Source organism: Anomalospiza imberbis, chromosome 11, assembly GCF_031753505.1.
Source record: "Anomalospiza imberbis isolate Cuckoo-Finch-1a 21T00152 chromosome 11, ASM3175350v1, whole genome shotgun sequence".
Lineage (NCBI taxonomy): Eukaryota > Metazoa > Chordata > Aves > Passeriformes > Viduidae > Anomalospiza > Anomalospiza imberbis.
Genome location: NC_089691.1, coordinates 4,378,151 through 4,399,410, shown reverse-complemented (window position 1 = coordinate 4,399,410; position 21,260 = coordinate 4,378,151). Strand labels below are relative to the sequence as shown.

The 21,260-nt window shown below is 44.0% G+C and overlaps 1 protein-coding gene and 1 long non-coding RNA gene across 3 annotated transcripts in view; one reads left to right on the top strand and one right to left on the bottom strand.

The window, feature by feature from the left end:
* The window catches only part of VGLL4 (vestigial like family member 4), a 78,483-nt gene that overhangs the window by 17,701 nt on the left and 39,522 nt on the right, over positions 1–21,260 (bottom strand). For both annotated transcript variants that reach the window (XM_068201505.1, XM_068201504.1), the window contains one exon: positions 6,752–6,938. In XM_068201505.1, the coding sequence (XP_068057606.1) occupies positions 6,752–6,938 (187 nt within the window). The remainder of the gene's footprint in view (positions 1–6,751; positions 6,939–21,260) is intronic.
* Positions 6,336–19,334, top strand: LOC137480469 (uncharacterized). Its single transcript, XR_011002927.1, has 3 exons — positions 6,336–6,513; positions 17,532–18,648; positions 19,017–19,334. It is a non-coding gene; the product is annotated as an uncharacterized lncRNA (long non-coding RNA).

Genomic DNA, 21,260 nt, shown 5'->3' with positions numbered 1-21,260 from the left:
TAAAAGTTTATTGAAACTGTTTGCAATTGCTAATAAAATCTGAATTACCGAAAACTCTAGAAGCACTATAAAAACACTAACAGCTTCATTGTATATTGCACAACTATTCAGACCAATATAGTAAAATATTTCCTTGAAAAGCTGGTAACTAAATGGACCCCAGCAGCAACAGATGAGTGTTTGGAGGGCATTTCTGCAGCTCAGGCACCCCACACTGTGCAATCAACAGTCTACTCTCACAGCAGCTTCTGGTTTAGGGAAGTCTTAATTAGAAAAGCAAATCACAAACAAAATGTTTGGGGATTTTGCTTACTCCCTTTTGAAGGTATTGGTTTGTGAATCATGACAGTTACTGATGAAAAATGCGACAAAGGTTTACGAAGCATCATTTGGGCAGCAGAACATGGCTCATGTCAGGGGTGTCAGTCATGTCCACAGGGGATCCATCTCCATGGGATCCATCCACACCTAACGGCACCACAGCTGTGGGTTCAGGGCCCCTATGGGCCATTCACTGAAGAGCTGGATTTGATGGTCCTTGTGGGTCCTGTTCAACTCAGAATGTTCTGTGACCCACCCACACAGGGTCCATCATCCTCAGTGGGACCAATCCAGCTGGGGATCCATCCACACCAGGATCCCCCCACACGGGATCCACCTCTGCAGAATTCCCACTGGGAAAGAGACCCCAGCACTGGGATCAAACGCTCCAGAAACCAGTGGCAGTGAAGCCCTTTTATTCCCTTCCTCCTCCTTTGAGGCTAATCCTCAAACCAACCCAGCCTCAGGACATCCCACAACCCCCAGCCCTGTAGCTCAAGGATTCCCTGGGATCCCTCAGCTTCCTCCCCCAGATCACTGTTTGGGAATTGCAGCAGTCTGCCAACACCTGGCAATGCTGCAGGAAGGAGTTAAACCTGCCAGGCTGTGCCTGCCATCCCACAGCATCAGCACTGCCAGCCTGGGGAACAAAACTACTGATTCAAGTAGAAATTAATATAAGGTTTTATTCCAAACCTTACCCTCACACAGTCATTGTCTATAGCAACTGTGTCCATAACACTCTCATTCTCAAGAGCACAACTTTCTAGTAAAAGGCACATCTGTCAAACTGCAGGAAACATCTGGGAAAATGGTTAAATAGAAAGAAGTGAGATTAAACCTTTGTTTCCATGGGATTGGATATACATCCAGAGTATGTTTGCAAAGGTTACTGGTTCTTTTCTTGCTTCTTTCTAAGATCTCAGGATTTTGGATTGGTGCTGAATTTCACCCCTTGTAGACATAGGTTGATTCACACAGTGTAAAATTTTGCTTTTACCCTGGGGTAAAAATCCAACACCAGGGCTCAAGGGATTCCCCATTCATTTAAGAGTTGGATTCAATGATCCTTGTGGGTCCTTTCCAGCTCAGAATATTCTGTGATTCTGTGGTTCCCATTCCACCCCTGAATGCACAGCACCCCAGATGCCTTCCTAAGTGGGTGATCAAACTCCTCTGTGCAACACTAACACAGCTCTGCCCTCGAGAGGCAGCTTGGAGCTTTGCCACACAGTGGAAGGGTCATGCTCCTCCACAAAAGATGGAAAATGAAAGTGCAAAACATGATATCAAAGCAGAAATCTGGAGCTGGCTAACAAACCCTTTCTGTCTGCAAGTGGAGGAGACACCTGAGCTAACATTGCCTGGTTTTTCAAGTACCTCAACATCTACCCAAATTTTGACAGATAGGTCTTTTTGTGAAGTACTGATAAGCTATCAATCAAATTGCTTTTAGCCCTGAAACTGCTCCTAACAAACCTTTCACATGTGCTTCAACTGAAAGGGACTGGAGTGCTTTCTGAAATTCCCCCGTGGCTAAGAACTGCACAACTCTGTGTTAAATATTAACTCAGATACGGTGGCTCTTTCAAGTCTTTCTCTGAAGGATCCTTTTAACATCTATTTCTTGAAAACAATTTAATTTTGTGCACTGTGATCTCCATTAATAAATAAGAAAGTGTCTGATTCACTCCATCATTCAAGCAATGCAGACAAGAAAAGGAAAAAAAATCAGTAAAAGCAGTTTGAAACCTGCTCTGTGATCCTTTGTCCAATCAATGAACAAGAGCCACATGGGCTCAGATCCACTGAGGAGTTCAGCTGCAAGAGGACTGCTTTCAGAGCCCCAGGTGAACCCCAAAATCCTTCATGGGCAGATTTGTGCTGAGGACTGGGTGAAGACACTTCACTCAGCAGATGAGATTTGGGTGTTCTCAACTGTGTTCTGAGGTTTTTTCCCAACTCTGATTTGTCACAATAAAATGACAGTGGAAACATATTTCTCAATACCACATGAAGTTTGGAACCCAAAGAGCAGCAAAGAGCTTCTCTGACAACTCCCACGCTACCTCTGAGAGCCAGTTCTGCATCTTTTCAAACCCTGCTGGAGACACGCTCCTCCACAACAGGGACCTGATTTTCTGCAGAACATTTCCACCCTGTGTTCTCAACCAAGCTAAGGAGGAAGGTGACAAGAATTCCCCTCTAATTAGGAACTTTATTTACTCAATATTTCAAATCTTACTCAAAATTTCCCCCTTTGAGCAATTCTAAACTTGCTGAAGATGCAGCTGAGCCTGCTCTGAACAGGAGGTTGGATGAAATGGTCTGTTCTAGCCTGAATTATTCCATGGTCTTCAAATAAAGGTAACTTTTAGCACACTTTTTTTTAAAGGATGCCCCACTAATTTCTATCACCGTGTCATTAAAGTGAACAAATGCCAATGGATAGTCATGGTAAAAAACTTGCAGTGTAAGGCAGCTTCTGGAGTGTTTTGGGTGGGATTGACATCATTCTTCAGTGTAACAAAACTGAAGACAGCCCAGAATTTGAAGAGTCTGAAACTACACATCATTTTATATGATACACACTAAAGCAACTTAGTCATGTTTTTTTACTTTTTTTTTTAACTTTTTTTTTTACATGTAGTCTTTTACTACAAGAAAAAGCCAAATTATTAATCACACAAACCGAGACAATTGCTCCCTCGACTTCACAGCTGCAAACACTTAGCTATAGGAAGATTTTTATACACAAATAAATTGCCATTGCAATCCTAACGCCACCAAACCAAACGGGAACGAGGGGAAAATCCTCCACGCACAAGCCCGCTTGTCCCAAACCCCAAACGCCAGCTACCAGGCTGACGTACTCAGCACAAGGAACAAAAATAATGGTCCCCGGCTGAATTCCAAAGGGCATTTCTTTGGAAGGGGCAGCGCTGTGCCCGCTGGCCGCGCCGGGGACTCTTAGGGCGGCGGGGCGGCCGGGACAAGGCGGCCTTTGTGCGCCCGGACTGCGGAACGGGGAGGGACGGCAGAGGGAGGAGAGAGGGAACCAGCGACAGAACCCGCGAGGGAAGGAGGGAAAGAGGGAGCCCTGCTGGGAGACAAAGAACCCGGGAGGAGAGAGGGACACAGGAAGGAGGGAACAAAAGGGAGAGAGGGAGCAGGAGAGCGGGAAGGAGCACGGGAGGAGTGCGGGACGGAGCCAGGGAAGGAGAAAGGGAGGGAAGAGAGGAGGAGAGAAACAGGGAAGGAGAGAGGGAGGGAGCCAGGGAAGGAGGGGGCCCGGGAAGGAGCCAGGAAGGAGGGAGAGTGGGCAGGAGCTCGGGAAGGAGGGAGAGAGGGCAGCAGGGCCCCGGGCCCGGCAGCGCTGCCCCAAGCGCTCCCCGCCCGGGTCAGGACGGAGCCACCCGCCCCTGCCCCGCACAGAATTCTCGTGTAATCCTATTTCCCAACCGCTCTGCTGTGAACCACGTGGTTTTAGTGAATTCACGGGAAAACAAAGCCATGTTTCAAGCCGAGCCTCAAAACAAGGTCCCTTCTCCTTCACAGAGGAGCACGAAGCCAAAAGCACCTTTTACTTCAGCAAGACTTTTAACTTCAGTGAATGCATTTCAAGTTAAACACCTGAGGGACACACCAGAAAGAATGAAATTCAAATAAGGGAATTCCATATTACCTGTCACTATATTTTAATTTGGAAGTACTTGTTCTTCCCAGCCAAGGAGTTTATGGGTGTTCACAACTTCTACCACCACAAAAACACAGAAGCTATAGAAGTACATGGAAGGGAGGCAGTGTCACGTGCTGTTTTTTTTTAATTAATCCACAAGCTCTCAAGTATATTATTATCCTAACACTGAGAATTCTCTCCTTTGAAAAAGCACATTTGATAAAGTGTTCTTTGCACATTAATTCCATTACACATTTGAGGATCCTGCTAGGCTTGCCAGGGCATTTGATTCACTCTGCTCCAGAGACTGCACTCCAATAGTTGTGTTTTTCCACAATAAAAGTAAACATACCCAAGCACAGCTCACAAATGATCCTTCAGGGAGTTACACCTGAGCAGGGAATGTCTCAAAGCACTCCGTTTCCCAACAAAAGGCTGACGTAACTGGATTTCTAATAACACATCCAAAGCCTTTCAATGGATTCATTCCTGCTGAAGCACAGTGGGGTGCTGCTACCTCAGAGTTCAGATCAAATTGCTAATGAAAAGGTTCCACCATTTATAATGAACCAAACACACAATTCTTGGCCTATTTAATTACATTTCCAGCCACAAGATGCTGGTGTTAAGAGAATGAATAAACAACCGCTTCCCAGTTCTACCAGCACCATCACGAAGACCCAAATGCCTGAACAAGAGCTGCTGCTGGAGCTCTGGTTTTCTGTCAGCTGTGCCCAGGTTTTGTGTCAGGAACACTTTCATCCTGTGCTTTCAGGGAACTTGGCCCTGAAAAGTTCAAAATACACAGCCTCAAACTAATCTTTACAGTTCCAGTCACAGAAATGTCTTTGCTGGCACCACAGACACCTTGCCACCTGATCTCCACACTACACATCTCTCACACATTTGGATTTCTAAACGGAACACTGTCAACCTTACACTTCCAGAACCTCCAAGTGACTACAATGGCTGTCATTATCGAGCTCCAGAAAGTAAGTCTTTCCCCAAATCTACTGTGTTTTCTTGGGTGTGAGCAAGCCAAGCTTCCATAACACACTTTCATTCTCCCAAATAAAATTCTCTGGACAGATCCACAGGGCTTGAGTAATCCAATTCTACAGTTAAACCAGATCATCAGAATCAGAAAAAGATGGAAAATATGAAAAACAGTAAAAAAAAAACCACTTCATTTGAGGCAGTGGCAGGGAAATGAGAATAAAATTCAGAGAATGTTTGTGAACTGTCCTGATATATATTTGAAATACACAGAAATCCACGTATTTCAGATGAATCATATATGTTTGAGTTTTTATAATATTCCATTGAAAGCATACTTTTGTATAGCCAGATCAAACTTTACAAAATAAACTAGAAAAAGAGATGGCCGGATGGATGCTATTTTAGATTATAATTCATCTGCAGCAGATAGTTTAATTGAAACAGACTAAGTCACATAAACCCTGGGCAGAAAACCTGTGCTTTTTATTACAAGAAGAAAAGATGCATGTCTCATAGACGAAATCACAGAAAGAATCTATTGAAAAAAAACCATAAAAACGTACCACACTGGAAAATATGAGACAGCTCTGACATTTAGCTAAGGGATCACATGAAATAACTGCCTGCATCTTTTAGTTTTGAACCTTGGTTGCACATGAGTCTGTTGGTTCAGACTTCATTATTTTTATGGCCTCCGCTATATAAAGTGTTATAATGTACGTAACTGCCAGCTGTGTTTTATTTCATCAGTAGAAAATGAGCCTTAAAAAAAAATCACACTTTTCCCCCATAAAGTTACATAACATTTCAAAAATGCCATAAATCTCCTCAGTTATGTCATGCATCCAGAAATGCAGCACTCGGTTCTTTCCAAGCCCTGCTGGCCCCAGAGAAAGGCTATGAATAGTTAATTTTTTCAGGGAGAGGAGGAGGCATGTTGTAAATGAGAAGCGAGCTTTTATTGTTTTGCATTACTTCAGCACTGGATTCCAGATTTGTAACAAATTCCAAGGCTGCAGACTGCGGGCCCAGCCTGTGAGTAAGGCTGCGGTGATTTACGGCAGGATAAATCCCTCCGTCCACATCCCATGACTGTGGAATGCGTGGAATGCCGGGGCTGCAGGAGCTGAGGCAGCAGCCACAGCAGCTCCATCCATCGCTTCCTCCAGGCAGGAATGACAGGAATTCTCCAGCAGTGCCAGCCAGGCTCGCATTCCCAGGAATGGCATCTGCTGATTGCCCAACACAGCTCATCAACGCCTTACCTGGCCGGCACATTCCACACCTGACTGTCAGAGCAGGAATGTTTAGCAACAACTGCAGCTTGCCCAGTTGTCAAGGCAGCCCAGGAAGCAGCTGGCTCCGAGCTGCTGGCCTCGGAAAAATGCAAAGCACTTGTGTTCCTCCTGCCGCTGCTGCTGCCTCCCCACCCCCAGCCTGAGAGCCTCAGAATGGGGGGAAGTGAAAGGAGCGCCTCACAAAGAACGAGGGAACAATACTGCAGAAATCGCAAGGTGAATACGTATGGCTGCTATAAATAGTTAGGCTGAGCTAATTCCTGTTACTTCACACTGTACAAAAACAAAAGAAAACATGAAAACCCATCTAATCACGGCGGCTCTTATGCAGATCTCCCACACAAGCTGGAACAAAGGGAGAAAACCGAGCACAAAGTTGGAGCCAGGACACGATTTTAGCAGATTTTAGCACGCAGCCCTCAGTTCCGTGCGGGGACAGACGCGAGGCACTTACAGATGCGGGTTGAACATGCGGCTCATTTTGGAGACGTGGTCGTTTTCACAGTCCAGCTCCTCGTCCCCTTGGTCCATGCTGAGCTTCCTCTTGCTGGGGCTGATGGGCGGCGGGCCCGTGCGGTGGTTGCTGAGCGCGGGGGATTGCAGGGGCTGCATTCGGGGCTCCCCTCTCAGCGCCGCTTCACCTGCCCGGGGAGACACGACATGGGGTCACCGCCACAGGGACACAGCCACAACCATCCCCCTCTTGGGAGCACGAAGCAAAACCCCCCGAAATTCCCCAGTATCGTCCCCTGAAATTCCCCAGTAACATCCCCCGAAATTCCCCAGTAGCGTCCCCCAGACTGCACGCTATGCTGTTGTAGGATGGTCAAGGCATCCCAAACCATGCTTTATGCTGGAACAAGCATTGAGAAAAGGCAGCAGGAGAGAGGTAGCTCACCCCGGATGATCCCAAAGGCTGAACTAACCCATCTTTGCAGCAGCTTTTTCACTCAGATTCCCCCTCAGCTTTTTCACTCAGATTCCACCTCATCTTTTTCACTTAGATTCCCCCTCAGATTTTTCTCTCAGATTCCACCTCAGCTTCTTCACTCAGATTCCCCCTCAGCTTTTTCACTCAGATTCCCTCACAGCTTTTTCACTCAGATTCCACCTCAGCTTTTTCACTCAGATTCCCCCTCAGCTTTTTCACTCAGATTCCCCCTCAGCTTTTCCCTCAGATTCCCCCTCAGCTTTTCCACTCAGATTCCCCCTGAGATTTTTCACTCAGATTCCCTCACAGCTTTTCCACTCAGATTCCCCCTCAGCTTTTTCACTCAGATTCCCCCTCAGCTTTTTCACTCAGATTCCCCCTCAGATTTTTCACTCAGATTCCCTCACAGCTTTTCCACTCAGATTCCCCCTCAGCTTTTTCACTCAGATTCCCCCTCAGCTTTTTCACTCAGATTCCCTCACAGCTTTTTCACTCAGATTCCACCTCAGCTTTTTCACTCAGATTCCCTCACAGCTTTTTCCCTCAGATTCCCCCTCAGCTTTTCCCTCAGATTCCCCCTCAGCTTTTTCACTCAGATTCCCCCTCAGCTTTTTCACTCAGATTCCCCCTCAGCTTTTTCACTCAGATTCCCTCACAGCTTTTTCACTCAGATTCCCTCACAGCTTTTCCACTCAGATTCCCTCACAGCTTTTTCACTCAGATTCCCTCACAGATTTTTCACTCAGATTCCCTCACAGCTTTTTCACTCAGATTCCGCCTCAGCTTTTTCACTCAGATTCCCCCTCAGCTTTTTCACTCAGATTCCCTCACAGCTTTTTCACTCAGATTCCCTCACAGCTTTTCCACTCAGATTCCCTCACAGCTTTTTCACTCAGATTCCCTCACAGATTTTTCACTCAGATTCCCTCACAGCTTTTTCACTCAGATTCCGCCTCAGCTTTTTCACTCAGATTCCCCCTCAGCTTTTTCACTCAGATTCCCTCACAGCTTTTTCACTCAGATTCCACCTCAGCTTTTTCACTCAGATTCCTCCCCTGGCAGGCTGCAATCCCAGCACCGGGCTGTGATTACCTCACTCTGCAAACCATGACTATTCACAGAGAAATAAAAGCTTTGTTCCTCTTCTTACAGTCGCAGTTATAAATTCCAGGGCTACAGTTCACATTAATGCCAAATATTTCAGATCTAAAACTGAATCAACGTTCAGATTCTCAGATGATTCCCTTATAAAACGCTGTCCAAAACAAGCTTGTCTGGTATATAACTATGCAAGGGAAAAATTAGGGGGGAAACTGGAACTTGCTGATTCAACTTTTAAATATGTCCCTAAATGTCTTTCTCTATATTTTAAAATTATGTTTGGACCCACGAACAAAAGAGCACAACTCTTCAGCAGAGGAATGACAGAAATGCTAATTTCCAGCTGGCGGCAGACTGAGTAGATGGTAAGTTTTTATATAATCTCACACTTCCCAGCAAAAGCCCTTGCCAGCATATGGGAGCTGTGTGTAAGCAATTCCAGCAATGCCACAGCTGGCTGTGCACAAGCACAGGACAGATCGCTGCGAAGCAGGCGTTAAAGCCTGACCAGGGCTTTTCCCATTTCAATAAATGTTTCACTCCTCCTATAGCCTGGAGCACAGTGCTGCACTTCACCACTATGGACTTCACTGGAACTCACATCCTCAGGTCATATTTAGACCTCATAGGGATTTAAAGATGTAAAAAAAGTGCTTTTGGGGCTCCATCAGGGGCTTGGAGAGAAGCTAAATTAACCAGGGTTACCTATTCTGGTAATATCCCTGAAATAGCTGCTTTTGCTGGAGTTTAAAATTTGTATTTTTCCTACGCTGCCAGAAGCATTTTGTTTTTTACACAGCCATAATTTCCAGACCTAAAATTAGGCCTAAGTTAACTCCATCTAGAGCCCTGTGGTACCTGACAATGGAAATCTTTGTGTGCCACCACACATTTTCACATCATCACCGAGGCAGATGATTTATAAAATGCTGCCTTAATTCCTACACACGACAAATAACATTTTGTTGGAAAAAGAAGGAGCGAGGAGAAAACCTCCTGAATGTTTACCAGTAAAAATAAGCATTCTGCCAATTTAGTCAGCATAATATAAACTAGCAAATATACGCTGACCTATAATACACCACAAGCCATGATTTCTATTAAAGACTCTGGCACCAAATCTAAATAGGAACTTTCCATCTCAGCTCTAAATAGCAAAAACTGTGCCCTGCTGCAAATGCTCAGGGACAGACACCCAGAGCTCTCCTGTTCCAACCAAACATTAATTGAGAAGCACCCACAACCAGCCCAGTGCCATGAAAAAAGCTTTTATCACCACAACATCTTTTGGAAATTGTTTTCAGATCAGTACATTTGTGCATTTTTCCTTTGTGTTTTGCCAATAGAAACCCCCACCTACAGAGTATTCATGTTCTAAACTTTCAAAGCAAACCACATCACACCAGTTCCTCTCCATGAGGAATCTCCCTCACTCCTGTCTTTGAAAAGGAATCATCTAAAAGCAATGTCAAAAGATAAAGCTTTCAGCACCTGAGCCTGGAGGCTGTGTCCTCCCACCTATGCACAATCACTCTTTTCCCTGCAGTTATCTCCCATCACTTCTGGGGACTCCAACACAAAATTCCACAACAGCAATTACAAATTCCACGTGGGCACCTCACTCCCACTGACTCCTGAGCAACTCCTAAGTGCCTTGGGCAGTTTAAATACCCATGTAAAGCTAACTTGGGTGTTTACAAAACACCAGAAATCTCGAGACATTCTTCAACCCAGTAAATCAGAAACCTGCCCTTTTTTCTCCAAACAGGACCTGAAACTATACAATTACCAAAATTGGGACAATTTTATTTCAAAATTAAAAAACTCATTTCTTCTATGTATGGTAAGAACAGCATTTATATATTAACATTCAGACTGAGTATAAAATCTGGTAAAAATGCTATTGTATGCTGGAAGAAACCTATTTTAAAGAAATTTAGCAAAGAAAGGAAGGGCTTCTAATGAAGGCCTATCCAATTTGGTAATGCATTTTCCTGATTATGCAGGGAACAACAAGACTTCAGCTAAACATACCAGGATCTGACCAGCACCACTGGGCCAAAATGAATCAAATTAACCAAACTTTGAACAGGTGGGAGCAGTGAGAGTCTCTTACAGGACAGACAGGACAGTTCAGTTGGTACAGCCCCTCCTGCCCACACCAGGCAGGAGAACAATGCCAAAAAGAGTCCAGACAACAGGGAAAATCAAGGAAACTATCTCTTTACATTGTTTAGAGGGATAAAAGGCAAATTCCTATACTGGCTTTGCACAGCACCCTGAGTTTACGTGGGGCCGCACATTTGATTAGGGCTAAAACTGCTTCATTTAAATAAAACTCCTTCCCCACTACTTTCCTCCTTACCAAACAGGAATTTAAAGCAGAGAGAGAGAAACCACAGAGGAGACTATGGCCCCAAATGCTGTTTTAGGGACTAGATTTGTCTCCCCCAGCTGACCACACTCCATGGAAACCAGACTCCCATCACACAGCTGGCAAGGCAACACTCTGATAAAACAACTGTGTTTTATAAATTCCCCAAGTCCAAACTCCAGGCTTCAAAATTCATTACTGTGACGGCTTGTGTCTGCCCTGCAACTGAGAGCAGAGATAGCAAACACATTTATTGTGCCTCTCATAATGCTCCTCTTTGTTTCAGCCAGCAGCTGGTGGAAGGCACTCCAGATCTGCTGCTTTCAGATACTTCTACTTACAACTATTCATACTAGTCTTTTTTTTTTCCCTTCTCCTCCTCCTTCTCTTTTTTTATTAAAATTGTTGGGCAACATGATAGAGCACAGACAAGCTAAACAAAGATAACACCGTGACGTAGTGTCTGCCTATAGAGCAGCTCTGCTCTCGCTTGACACCAGCCCATGCAGTCAGCGGGAATGTGCTTTATTTTAACCACTTCGGAGCCTGGCTGAAAGTGCTTCCACTCAACAGTGTTTGTCAGGCCAGCAGGGCTCTTCCCAGCCCCTCACAGCCCTGGGACAGCTCTGTGTGAACAGAGGATGTCCAGCTCTGTTTGCCTTTCTCTGGCCAGCGGGAGCCGCGGCCCCAGCGGAACGTCCACAACAGCAAAAGTCGTGTTTTAACAAGTGTGCCTTGACAGAGAGACACCAGAGGGGTCTGAAATCTGTCTGAGAGCTCCAGGAGTCACCAAAGACTGGAAAAACAAAATATACACTACTCTGGCAGCAAGCTTCCTTCCTGTGACTCGGTATGGGCTGCACGGACACAGGGCTGCCATATCCTATCCCCCCTCCCAATTTCCTCTGTCCCACTGGCTGCTTGTAATGCACAAAGTCTGAGCATTAATTACAACCCAGAAATCCACATATGCCTTTGTCCTGCCAGCTGAAGACTGACATGGTGCAGACCTTAGGCAAGTTAGAATAAAACTCCTCGAAAGAAAATCCCGGCACTGCCCTCGCCCATCTTTGTTCTTCATCTGACAGAAGGATTTATCCACGAGAGTGAATTCCTGACAAGTTTATTAACTTTTAGGGAAAAACAAAACCCCTTAAAATTCTTCAGTTGTGGTGTTTGTCATCAAGGTCCTTACCTTTAAGGCCTTGGATTGAATTATTATGACCTCAGGCCACTCCATTAAAAAAAATAATGGACAAGACCATTAAACAGTTTAATTAATGGGCTTCACACCTTTAATTACCTTTTCCAATACCTGCAGACAAACTCTCATTAGTGAGAGGAGCTGTCTCATGTTCTTAAGGCCAAATTCCCAGGAATGAGCAGTACATGAAGACCTTAATGGGCAGCTTTTTCTATTGGTTCAAGATCAAAATTTACTTTCATGGCATATGCTGAAAAGCCAAGATCTTCACAAAAGCAATACAGATGTGAAAAAGATACTATAAAATAAAATTTATTTTCTATCACTATATTCTAAAAATCATTAGGAGATTGAATAAAAAATAGATTGGAACAAATTTCTAAACTATTGCATGTTTTATTCCACTACGGCAAACACAGAAATCAGTCTGTGCCAACATAAATTGGAATAAATGGCATAAAAATTCCAGTTCCAGCACAAAATAAAAATAATCATATGATTTGAGATATCAAATACCAAGCAGGGAAGCCACCACAAATTACTCAATTCAACAAGTCATGAGAACAAGTTCTCAGCAGAGAATTGCAATGCAGCACCGAGTCCCTGTGCAGATGTTGCCAGCTGCCTGCTCTGGATGTTACTGCACCTCCCACTGTACAGTGGGAGAGGACTGACAGCCCTGGCACTGGGAAATTCCCCTGAAACCAGATCTGTGTGAAACAGGCTGCAGGCACTCTGAAAAGTGGGCAGTTCCAGGCATATCTGCTTCACTTGCTTGACCAAAGACAACAAATTAATCCATTCTCAGGAGGAAATCTTGGGTCACCATGAGAGACAGTCCATGAAGAATTACAAATTATATTATTTGTATCATTGCTGAGCACTTCTGCAACCCTCACTCAGAAAAACAAACAAAATTCCTTATCCCAAAAACCAGCATTCTGCACCACTACTCCATTTCAGGGTTGCTTCTACAGAAGAGATGATTTAAGATGAGCATAAATAGGACTTAATTCTGGGAAATAGTAGATCAGCCACTCTAAACAGAGTCACAGTAGTCTGTATTTCCTTTAGAGTACATTAAACAGGCCTATCTGGAGAGCATAATAAAACAGCAAACTACAGAACAACAAAAAATTAAGTATTAATGGCAACAGCCTGATTAAAACATGCTGCTAAGACATCAGATCTTGGAAATATTCTTTATTATAATTGACAGATTTCTTTCTGCGGCCAACTTACTGATTCCTTTATCTGCCACATATTTTACTGACTTTCTGCTATGATAACAAAAAGCTAATTTAGGAAACCAGAAAGTCACATACACATGTGGAGAAAAACTGGCAAAAAGTCTCTTTTCCTCCGTTTACAAAACATATGAAAAGCACTTACTCCTGGAAGCAAGCTCTGGCTACCACTGTGCAGAGATGTGTACGCCAGAAAACCCATGGCCAAAAGCAAAATCCAGTGATTCAAGTGACTGCTCTGTGCTGGCTCCTCCAGCTGCCCCTGCCTGCCAAGCAGGGACACGTTCTGCTGCACACTGCAGGCAGGGACATTAAACAGTGACCTCTGCATTCAGTCACCTCCACCCACTTTCCTCCTCTTCCCTTTAAAAGCTTCACAAAGGAGCCAGAATTTGGTGCAGCAGCATCACTGGCAGCCTGCAGCAGGCTCGTTAGAGGATCCTTCCAAAAATATCTTGGTAATCAAAATTAGAGATCATTTCTACTTAATAGGTCTTGAAAACGCTGCATGATGTACCAAAAACTACAGTGCAAACCAGCAGAAAATGGCAAATTTGCCTCCCCCAAGCCAACATCAACCTATTTGCTCCTTCAGAGGTAGTGTGAAAAACTGACTACTCATCTGAAATTCTCTTCCCTCATGCTGTAAAAGCACAGCTGTACCAAATACCATGGCTACATCAACTGCCTTGGCTGGGGAACTGCTTCAGTTCCACAAACTGTTTCACAAATACATAAGATTAATAAACAAATATTTGCTGAACTCTACAATGGCTGAAAATTTTCCCTGAAAAATTCAGGTACCTGGTATTTTCCCTGGTACCTAAAAATACCAGGTACCAGGTACCAGCTGCGGGAGTCTTCTTGGTAGGGAGGCAAGAATTGATGTCATGGGAAGAAACAGGGCAGCAGATTTGCCACAGAGAAAGCAGGGTGGAATAAATTTTTAATGGTGTGGTCTGGCAGAGCTCCTTAATATTTCCTCTGTCAAACTGCAGCTTTCACACCTCAACAGTTGTGACTGTGAGGCTGTGTTCACTTCCAGCCCAACAATGAACTCAGGCTTGGGTCTAACTTTAGACCATGAGATTACTTCATGAATTTGCAGCTCTCACTAAGATCATGTCCCATTTAGGTAACTCTTACTAAACTCTGAAAAAAGTGTTGCTTTTTCTGCTCAGAGTACCTGTACTTGTGCAAACTGTGCCTAATACAAGATTTCCATTATCTGGCAGGCACGATTTGGGTGAAGTCAATGGTAAAACTACACTGATCCCCAGATAAATTGCACCAGGCTTGGCTGCAGTCCTTGTTAACACCAGGGTCAGAAAGGATTTCTCTGACAGAGGATGGGTGTGTGCTCAAGGAGCAGGGCTGCACCCCAGGAGCAACCTTTGAGCCCTTCTGCCAGCTCTCCCAGGAAAAGCCTGCATCAACCATCCAAAGGCAGTGAAGAGGAACTAAAAATTAGCACAATTATAATTTTCTCTTTGCTCAGAGAAGAACCAAGCTCTGGGCTAAGCCCAGCTCCTGAGTCCAGCCAAGGGCAGCAGTCTGGGCATCCCAAACACAGGAGGAGAGGGAGAAGAATCCTCTACACTCCCTGCATCAAACAGTCAATTCCATCTTCTTTTTTGCTTGCAAACATGACATTCCTCTTTACTGGGCAGCAAAAGACACGTGTGATAATGTGATTTTATTGAAAATGAGAAAGCATTATCAACCTTTTTTTTTTTTGTGAGAGAAATATAATTAAGGGAACATGTTGAAGATGTCGTTTCAGATCTAGGTGTTCTTTTTTTTGTCACCAAGACTGAGAGTCTTACATGACTTTGTTACATAAAAGATGACAAAGCTAAACGAATCAGAGACCAGCTGAAAAAATCCAAGCCAGAAGCCCTGCCATCTATTCCAAAAGTAAATCAAAGTCTCAGCAAGGTCACGACAGAAGAAATTGTAAAACTGGGGCTAAAGCAGTATTTCAATGCACTAAATCCTACCTTATAGCCATATTGTCATGTGATGGCAAAGAGAGACAAATTCAATTTGTGAAAGCTCAGACTTGAATAATTCCCCCTAGAGAGAAAATATTTGTTACACTCTCTCTGGTTGGTTGGTTTTTGGGTTTTTTTGGATATTGTTTGTGGATACTCAGGTTTAACTCCCCCCTTGCTCCAATGGCTGATATTCCATGGCTATGATCCTGTAACACAAATTAAATTCTGGGTGTTCAGTGTCCCTTGTGGGTATGAACACAGTCAGGATGTGCTACAGCAAGCATGCTTCAAACATTAATTCTGAGATGTTCATTTGCAACAGGGTCATATTAAAAGTAAATCCAATAAATTGTGCACACTCTCCTTCATAAGGATTTGAAGCAAAAGGTGCAATAGAAAGGTAAAAAAAAATTCCATTTATTTCAACTGGAGCCTATTTTTAGAAGTACTACAGGCTTTTATTGCAGTTGAAAATAAAGATGCTCTGAAAACCTTTTCTCACATTATTCTCCTTTGCTACATGTGGAAAAATTCAGACCATCAAGAAAATGAGTGCTCTAAAAGAGCTGTGAAATCTGATATTGTACTTCCCAGCAATGTTTCTTTTATTCCCATTTTATTTCTCCCCAAATTCCCTACCTGGAAGGTAAAACGACCCTCAAGAGAGGAGAGAAATGCTTTAAAATATGAACAGAAAAGCAGATGGATTTAAAATGTTAGGAAAAGACATGCACAGGTGGGTGCTGCCTTTGGGATGGATCTGGAATAATCAGGGTCACTGCTCAGGGCACTGTGCAAGATCCAGAGGCAATCCCTGGGACTTGCATCCAAGTGACCAAATTCTCTTCCTAAACCATGGTGAAATGAGAAAAAAAAAATCACACTTGGCCTCACGAACACAGGAAAAAGTTGGATTTCCTCTTTGGTTTTGCTACCTGATGTGCAGCCCCATGGTCTCCCATGTGAGGGACACTGAGCCCCTCCAGCCAATCTGGGCAGAATACCCAAGATTTTAATCCACTGAGCAGCAGAACAATCCCAACCCATCTCCCACAAAGAATCCATTGTGGAGAACAAAATCCCTTTGTCCTTCAGAAGGGACTCCAAAATCCCTTGTGCAGAGGGAGAGCAGAGCGAGGGAGCAGCAACAACTGCGCGGGGCAGGGGGAAATTGGGAATCCTCAGCAAAGCAGGGGAGCCTTCCAGAGGGAAACCAGATCCTCTTTGGAGCATGGAAAAGGAGCAGGATGTGCCAGCCTGCCCCTTCCTCCTGGGCAGGGCTGAGACAGGGCCCAGCCACTGCCCCAGACAGGAAAATAAAGCAAATTCAGCTCAGCACAAGCCCCGGACGGTGCATAACACAGGACCTTCAATCCTCTGGATTTGTGTTATGCTGAGGTATAGCTCAGCACTCCCTCAGATGCTGCTGTCATGCAGTGTTTTATTATCCAGGAACTTGTGAAGGCTGCTAGAAGAGCCCAGAGAACAGTACAGCTCATGAGATTCGGAGGAAAGGATTCCATCTGATTTCTCCAGGTGTAAAGAAACACATAAAAGCCAAAATATCACCATTGCTCCTGACAGGACTGTCTTCCAAAACAAACAGGCACACAGCACCACTAAGGAAAAAGATAAAACTAAATCTGTGCCTCTGACAGAGCAGTTTTTAACCTTAGGCTCATGACACACAATTACATTGATTTTACTGGGGAAAAAGAAAATGGCTATGAAGAGACGTACAGAAAAAAAATCAGCTAACCAGAGAGCACAACAGCTTTCAAACTGTTGCTCCACTGCAAGGTTTAGCTGTGAAAAAGCTGGTAGCACAGAATGAATCTTGCCCCGAAGGACTGAAGCTGGTGATGTGAATCCAAGCACTCCCACCAGGCCAGCAGCAGCGCTGGGATTGCTGGAGGCTGTCCCAGGGATAAAAGGGAGCCAGTCCCATGGTGCCAGGGGATGGATGGCAGCACTGGCCAGCTCAGAGCCCGGCTGTTTATTTCACAAGCAGGGCTCGCTTTGTGGGGCCAAGTTGCAGGGTCACTCCAAATCAGTGTTCTCTCCAAGGGGAAGAGAAGGCAGGGCAGATAGAGGGAGGGATTGTGTTTGCTACCAAGAAATTACATGCTGCCTGGGCAGCCTTTCTCACAGTTTTCTGGGCACTGAGGACAGGTTTTCCAGAACTCTTGGAAAAACAAGAACAAGCAGAGGTTCTTATTTTTGAAGTTATCTTGACAGTCATGGGGTTGGAAGGGGTGAGCAGCACCGAAGTTACACTCTGCCTTCAATCAGAGCTGTGTCTTCCTGCCCTATCTCTACTAGTCCTTAGCTGAATCTCCTTTTTGACAACAACTTCAGGCTCCTTCTCTGTTTATTTCAGAGCTGCAGAAGCAACTCAATCCTGACAGAACTCAGAGAGACAGGGAAGTGCAGATGGGTTGGTAAAACAAAGGTAACAAAAACACATCAGCTGTGTGTTTGTGACCCACCACTCACATCATACTATTCCCACAGGAGCCAGAAATCCCACCTCTCATTGCATTACTGTGATATAATTCCCCAGTGAATCACCTGTTAAAACCTTCCTCATCTCACCTGAAAAACATTTCTGCAGACTCTACCCCCTTATCACACATTTAAGATGTTCCACCCCATAATTAAGCAGGATTTGTATTAACTGTGAAATTTTTAATGGAACGAACAGCAATGCTGGGGGCAGTGAGACACTGCATTATTAATTAAAAGGTTTGGAAGCCCTGCTTCAGGTCATAAATGGGCTCAGCCTGTCTTGCACTGCAGGAGCACAGCTGAACTGCTATTTCATTAAGTCTCTGATCCCAACTCATCCTGCAAAGAGAATATAAAAATTAACATCTGTGGGCACATTCCTTTTATCCAACTCAACAGGCTGTGATCTCAAGGAACTGACCTGGGGAGGTCCTGTGGCTCACACAGAGGAACTTCAAATTCTTCCCAGCATTGTCTGCAGGGCCTCATTCCTTTAATCACCTAAAAACACTTAACTACATCCACAGAAGGAGATTCCATCACCTCAGTTTGGGTGGGATCCACTACAGAGGGACCAAAGTCACAATAATTTGGTCCAAAAGCTCCTGTTTCCCCTCCATGGCTGCTGAGCACAAAGTAAGGATGAAGTCCATACAGCATCAGTGCAAGAATCATTGTTTTTACCTGCTTAGCTGATCAATGACATATTTTATTTGAACATCTCAAACAGGTAAAAGCAATTTTCTTTACTAAGAGGTCACAGTGTAAGGTTTAGCAGCTGTGGCAAAATATTCCAACTGAAGCACTTGGAATGCTGCTGTCAGCTTTATCCCAGACTTCTGTGAGTTCAACCAGTTACAGCTCTTTACTCCCCACTGTACATAAGGATAACAGTCATTGTTTATTTCACAGGGCTGGCTAAAAGTTGAATTAACTGGGCTTCTGTGAGAGCAAGGATTCTGCAGAGAGGATTAAAAATATATGCAAATGTGAGCATTAAAATGTTTGCTGTCATACTTGTTGCTAAACACACCAATTGAGAGACACTTGAACTCAAACAGGGTAGTGTTCAATTTACTGTTCTGCAAAGAAAAACTCAGAACATCCACGGATCAGCTGTTAAGGAAAACATAATGTACCTCAAAGCAGTCACAGTCTTACATATTTGGGCTTTAAAGAGTTTTTAAAGAAAGATAATTTTTTAACTTTTTTTTGTGACAAGCTGAGTTAAATACATGGATTATGTAACATCAGTGAGAGAAGCATTTTTGAAGATAGAGAACCCAGCCAAGGCTCTGTAAACATCCTTGCTAATGGCTGGGATTCCTATTTTTGCTACCTTTGGTAAATGGCTCAGTGTGATGCCTGCAGCAGGACAAGAGCAGAGTGTTCACCTCTGGGTTTGGAGTGTTCAGCAGGAAAAGTGTGCACGTCAGCATTGCCCCACTGGCCCGAGGAGGTTTAATCCACGCCAACCACAGAGTGGCTGCGAGAGCTCCGAGATGCCACAGCAGGAAACCTGCAGGGTGGGGGTTAAACAAGCACCAGTGCACACCAGATGTCTGAGGAGGACATCTAACAAGGATCCGGAGCATGAGGAAGAATATTAAAAAAAAAAATCCCCTTCAATTCCATAAATATTTATACTAAATCCAAGGAACTGGCCGAGTTCAGACTTGCCTTATATGAATCATACAGCACTTCCCTCAGCCCGTCCTCATTTCATGTGCTCTGGATAAAGCCCCACAGAGGAGGTGCCACACTTGTGTCAACTCGATGGTAAGAGCTGTTTTTGTCGAGCTGCTTTAGAAGATGTTGCTTTCCAAAGAATATAAACAGAACAACTCAATAGTCCTATTTTACTTGGCTAGTTCTTGTGTGGCATTTACTGATCTTCCCAGACCATTTAGATTCATAGAAATAGTTTCCCTTTGCCTGGACAATTTAATTTTCTTTACAGGGATATTTAATTACAATCAGCAGAGCATCACAGAAAACAACTCCAATGCTGTAATCCAGAGCCAAGAAACCATATTTTTCTGAAAGGTCTGCTCTGAAAGTGTCCAAACCTTGCTACTGTCACAAATATCTTAATTTACTTTCAGAAGTGAGACCTAGTAAACATTAGCAATTAAATAACAAAATTGGAAGTCTCAATATCATCACAAAAGTGCAAGCACAGTGTGTTAATACCATTTGCAAAAGAAATAAAACCCCCACTCATTCCCAAAAGAACAACAGCTACTCAAAAAGATCCATTTGGCAGCTTTGGGTTTCACTTTCCCCATGCAAAAGATGGCTGGGCTGGACACTTTGTAGGTTGTAACTACAAGGGGCACTGCCAATCTGCTGATCTGGGAATTTCAGTTAAAACAAAACATAATAAATGCTCCAAATTGGTTTCTATTTCCATACAACAGTGCCATTTCTACCCTGGGCAAAAAAAACCCCAAAAAACCCCAAAAAAAAACCTCTCTCTCACATCTAACTACAACCCATATTTAAATGCAAAAAAAGAAAAAACAACAAAACTTATTTCTGCATGCTGAGAAATAAATATTAAGCCTCACAAAGCAGGAAAGTGCAGTGCTGAGAGGTTTCCATGCTGCCCTGTCAAATGGGTTTCCAGGAAAATCTACTGCTTTTTAAACACAACTGGTTCCAAACTTTCCCTGGGAGAGCAAATATATTTCCTGGAACCTGCTAGCAACATTTGGAAGAATAGGAGGAAAGTTATACACTACAATGCCTGGTTCTCACAGCTGACAGGGAGCACTCCAGAGTGATGAGGAGTGAAAAGGAGCATGTCTTTAAATATTCAGAGACTCTTGTAACAAGGGGAATTAGGAGAGGACAGGAGCCATAGGTTCTGTGAGGGAACTGAGCTGCCACCAGCCTGCTGAAGGCAACTTCTCTTCCTCCCTGTGTGCCACCAAGGCTGCAACATTCCACTTTATCCCAAATATGATCTGCTTCTATCCACGAACACCGCTTGTGGATGCGCTTTTTCTCCAAACCAAAATGAGGCACAAGCAGCACATAACATTTTTTGGGGGAAAAGCTGGGCTGCACCCAGTGCTACTATGCTTAACAAGTTCTTGCTTTTAACAATAGCAACAACCAAGTTTAAAAGAAAAGGGAAAAAAAGTGTTATTTAAAAAAAATCTGTTACCAAACAGTGCCATGAAATTTGGGCAAAGAAACACTCTAAACTCCTGTTTAAAAAAATAATCTGATACCAACCAGTGCTGTGAAACTTAGATAAGGAATGATTCCTACCTCAGTTCCACACTTTTGTCCCCACCACCCATATCACCCTGAGGTTTAAGGAGTGCCATTCCTATTAAAAGAGGATCTCTGAAGATCTTTGATGAAGTCCCATCACCTCACCCAGGTCTCTGGGTGACTTTTCCTTTGGCTGGAACCAATGCTGTGGTGGAGCCCGGTACCTCAACTTCACCAAGGTTGCACAAGAAGCTGTACTGAGATGTTTCTTAACAAGAATGACCTTTTCTAAGGGAATGGCCTCAAGTTGCATCAGGGGAGGGTCAGGGTGGATCTCAGGGAAAGGTTCTACCCCAGAGGGTGCTGGGCACTGCTC